The sequence below is a fragment of the Colletotrichum fioriniae genome (genome assembly GCF_027942845.1).
Source record: "Colletotrichum fioriniae strain IMI 355084 chromosome Unknown scaffold_7, whole genome shotgun sequence".
Lineage (NCBI taxonomy): Eukaryota > Fungi > Ascomycota > Sordariomycetes > Glomerellales > Glomerellaceae > Colletotrichum > Colletotrichum fioriniae.
In genome coordinates this window covers 273382-284253 of record NW_027076843.1, presented here as the reverse complement: position 1 = coordinate 284253, position 10872 = coordinate 273382, and the positions used below count along the sequence as shown (strand labels likewise).

Below are 10872 nucleotides of genomic sequence, written 5' to 3'. Positions count from 1 at the left end.
GATCTTCCCCTGCCCTTTTTTTGTTGCCTTTTTTTTTCTCTCCCGACATCCACTCTCTCACTTATTTACTTTTGTCACCTAGGTCGTGCACAGCAAACTCAGGTTGAAAAGCCTCGAGTCACTCACCCAATCACTCAGACCATCTCATGGCGACTTACCTACCTACTGGAAGGTAAGGTAGCTAAGATAAGGTACCTATGTACCTACCTACCTTACCTTACCTAGGTGAGCCAACCTAAGGTACAAATGCAGCACCTCGCAGCTCGCCCCGTCCAGTATTGCTCCTACCCTTACCAACGCAGCTGGCGTTACTTCACCCACCTTCACCTGCCTTAGCTCAGTTTAGCTCCAGATTAGGCTACCTTACCTGCGTTACCTGAGGCAGAGACAAGACATTTGACGCATGGTGGTGTACCTCGACACGGTCCAACACGTGTGTCGGTACTTTCTCGGGCACATGGAGCACATGAAGCAGAGACACCTTAAGGGAAGGCCAGCGTCTGCGCCTCTGTCCAGACTCCACGCAGTAGGCCTTGAGGTGTGGGAGAGAGGCAGAAGAAGGAGGGCAGGTTGCAGGGCCATCTTTCCCAATGTGGTCTGTTGCTCTGTTTCCCGTTCAATCCTCAACTGACCTCGAGAAAGGAAGTACCTGCCTTTTTTCCCCCCAGCCCTGTCCTGCCCTGCCCTGCCTTACCAAGTTGCGACTAAGGTATTCCGTACGGACAGTACCATGGTGTGGTACCTGTCTACTTGTGGCGTCCATCGACACATCACAGACGACACACCCGCACCCGTCTCGAGGACGGACCAAGTATCGCCTACTTCCGCCATCCGTGCTTTCTCGTAAAGATGAAAGTCACTTTAGCCTGACAAGGTACCTTTAACTCAGGTAGTCCACGCATCTCCCGTCTCAATCAGCACTTACCTCCAAGGGATATCCTTCCTACTTTACTGTGTACACAGCAAGTAACCGGCCTTCGCGCCGCAGTCCATCTGAACGCCCCTTCCCCTCTTAACCTTACGTCCCTGTCTCTAAGGTAGATATACGGAGACGTGCCCAGTGTAATAGGTCGTCGATCCAGACGTGCCTGCCATTCCACAACCTGCACGCTCCATTAGGTACTCCACAGTTCCAATGGGTGTGTGGATGCATCTGGGTATTGCCTGCCAGTGTCTCTTTCCCCATCTTTTTGATATGCATGGGTTATGGCCAATACCGACATGGAACGGTTACAGAGACTGAGCGGAATGGACATGGGAAGACACGGTAAGATAGGGTAGGAACGGGAGACCAGGTCCCAGGTGAACAATTCAGCCAGGTGAGCGCCTTTCACCTTCTCCCGTCCACCTCCTTCTTCCTCTGTACCACTCGACAACTCCTTCCCTTTGCTATTTATCCAAGACTCTGTGAGGTACTTTACCTTATTCTTGGTTACCTAAGATAAGTGAAGGGAAGGTACTCAGTTACTTTGACGTTGACTCTCGCGCCTCGTGTCTTGCAACCTCACTTCCTTCTTTTCCTCTCCACTGATGAATATCAAATCCGCTCCGCTCAGTTCATCTCTTCTCTTCTGCATCTTTCCCGCATCTTTCCTTCTCACAGTTCCCTGGCCTGACACTTCATCGTTTACAAGGCCCTCACTTTGGCCGGCATTAACCTTACATGAGATCCACTTGCACATCCCGACTGATGTGGTGAGGCCCTCTGCGAATGCTCCCGTCAAAAGTTCCCTCCCGACCATCTCCGGTACCCGTGCCGTGTCTGACTTGCTCCATCATCGTCTTTTTCTTCTCGCCGCATGAACGCACAGAGCAAGTCAGGACCCGTCAGAAATTGCTTCTAAATCCGACCGGACCTCTCCTTCATCTGCGCGTTCGTCTCAGGGCCGGGCCACGTTCTTCATCACGTCGTTTTTCATCTTCAAGTCATCAATTGCTCATCAACAACAAGACGGCACCAAGACTCATCTGGGCAGCAAAAACGCATACTCCGTACCCTATGTTCGGATTACTTTCCGCCTTGCGTCCACGTTTGATACATCGGAGTACCCAAGCTCAACAGCATCACCAAACCCATCTTGAGGATTATTGATCATCCAAGAACACTCACAATATCTGTTACTCGGCACGACACGTCCACTACCAAACGAGTCCCGCACGAGTGTCAACATAGGCAGTTCCAGCCCAAGTCAACTTGGCTTCCTTGACCGCCCCCAAATCGCCGCTTGACAGGTCGCTTCTTGCCGAAAGTTGTCGACTGACCAGACCCGGGACGACCAGGGACGCCTCCGCCAAGAGACTCGAACCTCGCGGCACAGACCAGAGCGACACAGGGATTCTTCATCGGTCTCTCCTCCTCACTCTTTCTGCCCCCGCCGGATGGCAACCAAGGCCTGGGCCTAGTCTATGTCACCCAAAGAGTCCTGTCCAGCGTCCAGCATTTGGCATCCAGTTCTTCCAAGTATCCTGATAAGTGTAGGAAGTACCTGGTCTAGCAACCCACAGTCACCCAAGAGAATAGGACCGGACGCCCGCCTACCATTTGGCTCTATCTTCCGAACTACGCCCTTGCCCACCCTTTTTGAAGCTTGAAGGCCAACCCCGTTGCACTCAGATCGAACTGTTCGTTCCTAGGTTAGACCGTCCGGCACCTGGACATGGGCTTGAAGTTTCTCTGTGTATCGTCATCGTCTCCGAATCGCGGTTGAAATTCCCGATAATCTGAGAGCCCCTCCAAAAGAGAAAGAAAAGGGAATTCATTGGTACGACACCGTGCATCCTACCTATCCCACCTTGAACTGCCACCCCCCCATCCATCTCCCACTCCCACTCCCACTCCCACTTCCAATGCTCCTTCATTCTGCTGTATCCGTATGGACAGTCCTGTCAGAGAAGAAACAGGCAAGCATTGGCCAAGTAAACCGTCTCTTGGGGCAGGGTTCATGGCGAGGCAGCTTGGGGAGACGGAGACGTATTATTCCTCGGCACACCCCCCGCCATCCCCAAGCTTCACTCTTGCTCAGTGCTCACAGCTTGGCTGACCGTTTTCTTTTCACAGTACGGATATTCCCAGTCCTCATCCCATACACCCAGTTCCAGCCCCCGTCGCTGGACGCCTCCTCCCCATCTCCAAACGTCTCCATCTTGTACACGCCCCTTCATGCGACCCCTGAGGTACGGTACCCTCTCCTGCTCCACCTGTCTCTCCCTGATCCTGACAGCAGCTTCCAGGGCCATTGAGACCTATTTGGCCTGCCCGACTTTATATCAAGATCACTGCTTTACCTCGTAGTTGCATTTTTATCAACCATCTATCTACCACATCAGGTTCAACGGCATATTATCTCGGATACTCTCCCGAAGCCTGCTGCCCTCTTTCTCATCTCCTGCTCTTCGCAACAACGCCGATCTTACTCGACACTCGACATTTAATTCCATCCTCGGCGATTTTAAGATAAAGGAAGTTCAGGTTGCGTAACTTGCGTTTTGGTGGTCGTAGCAAAGTCGAACAAGTACACGCGCAACGCTTCGTGCGCCCGCTTCGCGCCACTCGTGGAGGTCGAGTTATTCATACCTGCCACGGCGCAGTTGACGTACCACTCTGCTCCTCGACTGAGAGGGACGGGTGTAGCTTGCTTTTCCATAGGTAGGCCAGACCCTGTCTATATCACCAGCACATGCTGTATCTGTGTGGGTATGCTGAGAGAAAGGCCGTTGTCGCTGACCACTTAGAAAGTAGAAAAGAGCCGCTTTCTTGGATACACTGGCACTACTATTGCTTCGCACCCTCCAACTCTTCTCTTGTTGTCCCTTCGCACAGGAACATTCCGATCAGTCTCCCCTGCTATTGTCCTGTGTCCCACCTCGAGGGATCTGCGCCTGGTACTGTACGGAGTACTTCGCGCTACCATCATTTGGCAGGGGTTCAACAACCATCAACTTCTTTGTCGCATTAAATCTCCTCCTCCCACCACTTGTACTTCTTTCACCACTTGTCGCTGTCACGCATCATATCAGATAAGCCTCGCCCAACCGCGTCCATCATCAACGTCTCCCCACATTCGAATAATCAACCGTCGTCATTCTCACTGCGCCGTCCGTTTCGGAGATACAAAAGTCTTTCGTCGCCACGGCAGGCCGGCCTCCCGAGTATCAAACGTACCCTGCTACACTGGACCAACATCGAACGAACTGCACCTATCTCCGACGTGTCAGGATATTCTGGACATAACAGACCGGTTATTTCTTTTTCTACCAAGGAACAACAAACGGCGGAGCACCTTACAACCGATTACATTGTCATCCCAAGCATACCAATCAAACACAACGACAAATGTCGTACCAATCCAGTTGGCACACGGGTCCGGCTCCCGACCCCCAAGAGTATGTCCAAGGCTCGACATCATGATGGGCGGGAAAAGACTGGGTAGAAGCTGACAAGTCCCAGCATAATGAGGGATAGGGACTCGTTGCGTCTGGTGATTGCTCAAGCGCCGCAGCACGCCAAAGTAGCAACTGGCAAAGAAAAAGGTTCGTCTACGGTTGACAATGTTACCTGATGGATACCTAATACGAATTCACAGATCGTAAACCTATTGACCCCCCACCGATTCTTAAAATTGACCTAAGAAATCACAACCAGAATTACGCAAACTTCATTCTGTCTAGTAAGCTGCGAGATCATCCTCCTGCGCCCTGTTCGTGACCCAAGCTTGGAGTACGCTAACCATGCAACAGGCCCTAGCTTGTTCGTCCAAGTCTACCTCAAGCCCGGCGATAAGAAAACCAAAATGGACCCCGAGACCTGTGCAAAAGGCTTGGTGGGATCGACAGTATCCTCTCTGCAAAAGTACAAGAGCATCGATGGCCAGGACGAAGGCTACTTTGTTTTTCCCGACCTCTCTGTTAAGATGGAGGGCTTTTTCAAGCTGAGATTTGCCCTGTACAACATGAAGGGCGGTGAGGTATACTTCATGACAGAGATGGAATCCCACGGCTTCCAAGTTCACACAGCGCGATCCTACCCTGGAATGAGCTCCTCGACAGATTTGACGCGTCACCTCAGCGATCAAGGCTGTCGACTGCGGATTCGAAAAGATTCGCAAGTTGTCAAGAATCGCAAACGACAGTTCCAATACGGCATGGACTCTGAGCAAATGCGCAACGTCCGGCAACGCCAGGGCATGGCTCAACTAGCCCAGCAAGCCCAGCGCTCGAAAGACCTCGCACAACAGCAGAGCTTCTCCCACCAGGGCTCCGCAACGGGAGTTCCAAGCCCGGCATCGTCTTCTCACGGAAGCGCACAAGCGTCCGCCGGGGCAATGATGCAACAGACGAGTCGGCACCAAGTCCAGGCGGTCAGCTACGCGCATCCACAGCCTTTGATGGCACATTCCATGACGGGGATAATGGGGATGCAATTACCGCATTCGTCGGTGTATCCGCCACCAACACCATCTTCTGGACTGTCGGTTGCTTCGCTTCCCTCAACTTCGCCTACGCAGAGCCCCGACTTGGTGACTCCTTCGTACTATCGACTTGACGCGGGCCTCTACGATTACACGGCAACCCCAAATAGCTTAGGGGACACTTTCTTTCCGCAGTCCCACCAGCCTTACAAGACTGACCAATATTGGGAGAGAGACCCGGATAGTAGGATCAACAGTCACGGACATGGTCATAGCCAAAGCTAAGCTGCTAGAGCTATGGGTTAAGATTCAGACTGGGGGGTACAGGAGTTCACGTGAATAGCAAGAGGTCAATCGCTCTCAAGATGGGACTTGGGCGGGAACATCAACATGGCGGTGATTTTGGTTTATTGTTTGGCTTGGTGCACATTGACGAGGGGTGTCTAAAGACGGTATCACTTCCAGCGACATTGCATAACCCCAGGCACAGTTGCTGGCTATGGGTCGATCCGGCGTTGGTGGTTTCGAAGGCTTCAACAGAGGACAAGATACCCTTGGGATTCTTTCAACGGGCATTGGTTGGTAGCAGAGTGGCGCAGCAGGAGCATAGAGGGGCATGGGATCTCAAGCAAGTCATCACTTTAGACTTTGTCAGTAGCAATAACATTTATTTTCTTCCATACGTTCTTCCATGGTGTGCTGGCTAGGTTTTTTGAGTGCAGGAATACCAAAACTAGGCAACTAGACCATTGGCAGAGGCGTAAGGTACATGTACCGAAGAACCCAGGGCCCTGGTTTCTCGACGGAGCGGCCCTCCGACAGGAATCCTTGCGCCATTAGGCCGAGTATCTACATAGTACGGACCGCGCTATTAGACTTTCCAAGTGTGTTGGGCCGGACCCCTGCCCGTCACAATTTTGCTTACAATGCACGATAAATAGACCTTGGTACTTCATAGGCAGACAGCAGAGACCGCGATCTCCGCACTGGTGCTACTTGAAACAAGACAGGCTACGGTAGATAGCAGCATAAAGTGAGGTACTAGGTAGTCAGGGGGGTGTGAAGGAGGTAGGGCAATGTCAGGATAGGGCGTAAAGAGAGTTGATTGGAGTTCAGGCCCTCAGCCTTTCAGCCTTTCAGGGACTAGAAAGGGAGGGGAGGGGTTAGTTCTGCCAAGCTATCAAGCGCCAAGCATTCAAGGGAGGTGTCAAAATGTGTCAGGACTCTGGCGTATCAGGGCTAAGGTAGGTATGTGCTCTCTCTCTCTGTGTGTGTGTGTGTACGTACGGGATATGGATTGTTGTCGGAAGATGCCGTTTCGGATATCGGCGAGGGTGCATCGTGTCTGGTGTAAGTGGTGTGTCATGGTTTTGCTTCGCTGGTGTGTGCTCACTGACTGCTGCGGCCTAGGTTGCGGCGCAGGTACCGCCATGCGTCCCCGTAAGGCCTGTCCGGCGGCATTTCGAGGGCCGGGCGCCCGGCCGGGTGTTGGGGTTGTGGGGCCCTTTGGGGGAGGGGGGAAGGAGGGCCCCATCACGGTGTGCTTTACCTTACGCTTGGTGCCTACAGGTATGCTGGGGAATGTGGACATGTCAATGGGGATGGATCCATTCGTATGAGCAGATTTCGACGGATTAATACTAGTCTGCGTGGTATTGGCTAAGGGAATGAAGGGTCGATGAGTGATATATCCCGCGGTTTGCTTCGTGGGGGCACGGGGATTTGGTTCTGCGGTTTTTGGGGCTGACGGATTGGGGGTTTCACGTAAGGTAAGGTACATGAGATGCGGTGCTAGTAAGGTGGTAAGGTACAAGATATCGGATGGGTGTTGAAAAAATTTGTTCATGGGCCTTGAAATGCCTCAGACTCTGAGCGACGTTATTTCGTAATAGGGGCATTGACATTCTACCTTGGAGGTATCGGGTAACGTAAAGAAAAGCATTGACGCTCGATTGAGTAACGTAACATTGAGCATTGAGGATCGAGCATCGAGGAACGAGTTGGCCCACGGAATCCGCGCAATTATTCCGCTCGCCTGAGCCTGAGGTCACCATTGCCTCGGTTTCGGCTCAGCGACGTGGCTCGGGCGGGTGAAGGATTTTCATTCATGAACGTGATTGCTCACGTGTGACCGAGGTTCTTCCCGGGAGAATAAGTAAATATGTATCGAGTTTTTAGTAGACTTCAGTCTCAATTTACTGCCGGTAAAAAATAATAATATCGTGAGGTCCAAACAAGGTGAGCATAAAGTTTGGAAGCATCTTTACCCGGCAGCCATCATGTGATGGGCTCATCTAAATCCAGCCCTACGAGGCTAAGGTACGACACCAAAGTCAATCGCTGCTCTGTGTACACAGTTCATGATGGGCGCAACCAGACAATCGGTTCTGCCAGTGTGAAGGATGCCGCATCTTTCGGTTTTGGCTATCTTTGAGTTCGAGCTCACTGCGGATTGACCAGATTCCTGGGGTTCATCGTGAGCCGTGTGGCGGTTTAACTTGGTTGTGGCGTTGGCGCGCACGTGTGCCATGTAAAGTCAGGCACATTATAGTACCTTAGCCTGTGAGACTAAGATGAGACGGGCTCGAGTGAGCCACGGGAATGATGATGCGGCAGGATCAACGCGCCAACTCAAAAAGTGACAAGTTACGGGCGTTTGAATCTCTCACTCGGGAATGGAGTATCGTGAGATGAAGTCGGCTTGTGAGGTTCTGCGGCGATGCGGGCAGTTCGCAGCTGCTCCCCGCACAATGGAGGGGCGGCGCGGGGCTACGTCTGACAGACCGCGGGGTCCCTGTGTGCGGGGAGGGAGAATCTGTAACGCATGCCCAGTTCCCGGCACCTCGTCTCACTCTCACTCCACCTCGATATGACGATTTCCATCTAAGTGAAGTACCTACTGCGGCATCTCATCAATGTCTCATAGCAGATCATTTCCAAAGCTTCAGGTCAGGGGCATGCTTACTGCCACGATCCGACTTGGCGACAGCAAGAAGACACCGCTGTTTTCCTGTCACTTGGCCGTCGTCCCATGATCCAAGATACAAACCCGGGCCGGATGGCGCAGCCGCCTCATCCCGACGGAGATCATGACGATCAATCACCACCTGGTCGACACATCACACTCGGGACCTTCATGCGGCTCTTTCGTGCTCCGACGTACCGAAGATGCTGCCCCCGATTTCTTCACTGAGACTGTATCCGAACTCCGGAATGTGAGGCCTGTATCCATGCCGTTCACAAACTTCACCCTACCCACCACCACCTCGCTCACCCGTGATCTGCGGCCAGGAAGTGTGGTGATCACGCAAATATCCTGACACCCTGCGCCTCATGTCTGCAACTTTTATAGGATAGACTTTTCTATGCCTTTACATTCTGGGCAGGGCATCTCGGAAAATCCGGCGCTTGAGAGGACCTTGCTACATGTCCGATTTGAGTACTACCCATGCCGTGGGCTGGGCGTCTCGACCACCCCTCCCCGTTTATTCGTCTCATGTCCAGATGAACACCCCATCAACGTATGGGATATCGATCGACCATGACGTGCGTTTCGAGGCACTTGAATGCTGAGGGAGCAAGACCCGGTCGATCATACATAGATGAACCACTGCGTTTCTCTGGAGTATTGACGCTGTGCCGCGCGGGTCCTTGTGTAGAAATTTACATCACCCCATATCACTTGGAACAAAGCAGGTAGACGGAAGAAGTTTTATTCGAGGAAAGTTTCGCTTGAGTTATTGACAAATTCGAAATATGGCTGTCCGAGATCGAGGAAGTAGGCCTAAAATGCGAATGCTTTTGTTCGCGATCGCCAGATAGTCGGCTTAATGAACACTATTGGAGGTGGTTCCTAGTCGCACGGGGACGAGGGTAAGGTGAACAACATGTTGGAGTTGCGAATCGCACAACGAGCATAGCAAAGATCAGCCACCCAAGCTTGCTGGTTTCCGTCCGAATTCCAATCTCATGTCTCCCTTGTCGCTCATATTGCCACCTCGGATCTCGGGAGTACTGCGTGCATGGATTCCAAAGGAAGCATCCGGACGATCATGCGCGCAGAGGCCTCTTGACACAAATATTCCCGTGAGATAGGATAGGCACAACATACGAAAAGAACTGTTCAAGGAACGGAGACATGACGATGTGTGACTACCCTTTGCAAGAATGGTATTGGCTGGAATTGGTGCACTGGACACTTCAGTCTCGGGGCCTGCTGGCCAGGGCCGCCAGCACGGCATGGACATGCTTCCGCTTTAACGTCAAGGGATAGAAAGATGGAAACGCTATTCGACACACTTCGCACCTTATGGAAGTCTGAGTGCTTCTAGGTGTCAAAACCTGCCAATTACCAGCAGCTCGAGTTTGGAGGGTAAACCCAGCACCCTCGTTTACGATTCGCATGGCTGGTGTGACGTTTAGCAAAGTTGACTACACATTGACTCATTATCTCGCAAAAGAAAAACTGCAAATGATTGTGCGATGCCATAATCTTCAGTATTGGTGACATTGCATTATGCCTACTCATTTCCTGGCGCACCCTACTGGTAAGCAGTAGTACGGCCAAAGAGTCTGGCCACTCTTTCTACAGCCTACCTTACCCATAGAGCATATTAGGTAGGACGAAATACATTTATTGAATTTGCCTTGAGTCAAACGTATAGACGTAATCGTGTTGCTAAGAATCCCTTCAAGACCAAATTGTAGTCAATGGAATCCTTTTCTCCGTCACCTGGGGTAGGTGCATTGTGCACCTACCCCGATGGGTTTCTAGATCTTAGGTGGCATCCAAAAAGCACAGGTAATGATTCACTCATGAAGCGCATGGACTTAGATGCTACAAGCCGGACGATCACACATGGCATGTCACGACGACACAGACCTTCCCGGGAGACTTTTGCCGGCCGGAATTTCAATAGAGAGTTCCCTCAAAGAGCCTCAGAAATAGCCGCGGGAAAGTTAGATTCAGCAGTTCCGGATATTTGGTATTCCGAATGTCCAATATTGGCATAGCGCCCATCCCGTCCGGGACTCCGATAATATCCTGTTCAAGGTCAGGATCATTGGCCATCAAAGAGAGCATGAGTCTGAGTAGACCTCGTAGTATGACACGTGGAAGGTCGGAAATCCAATCGAGAGAACCCGGCGACGGACCGGACTTCTTCGGTCTTGAAACCCCACCTCATCGGTGCCTGGGCCGAGCTACATTCGGAACTCGATCCCACCGGAAGATTGCAGTTGATTTAAGGTCTCAACAAGCATCCCATGCCAAAGATCACCGGAAAAGATCCTGGAACTCACAGAAAAAAACACTCGGAATCCTCACAACTCGTATAGACATTTTCTGGGCTCCAGTGGTCAGAAAACTTGTCTGCCGTCGGGCATTTTCCAATTCGGCCATCCCGAGCGGACAGATGTCCGGATTGGTAATCCGTCATCTGACGGATACTCAATTAGGCTCAGA

General features: G+C 51.8%; 1 protein-coding gene across 1 annotated transcript; it reads left to right on the top strand.

Moving 5' to 3' along the window:
- Positions 1–4451: 4451 nt before the first annotated feature.
- On the top strand, positions 4452–5196 carry N0V96_006277 (uncharacterized protein; the record flags this gene model as incomplete). Its single annotated transcript, XM_065757664.1, has 4 exons — positions 4452–4530; positions 4584–4667; positions 4738–4964; positions 5074–5196. 4 exons carry the CDS (start codon positions 4452–4454, stop codon positions 5194–5196), a joined length of 513 nt encoding a protein of 170 aa, XP_065613581.1.
- Between the last annotated feature and the right edge of the window lie 5676 nt (positions 5197–10872).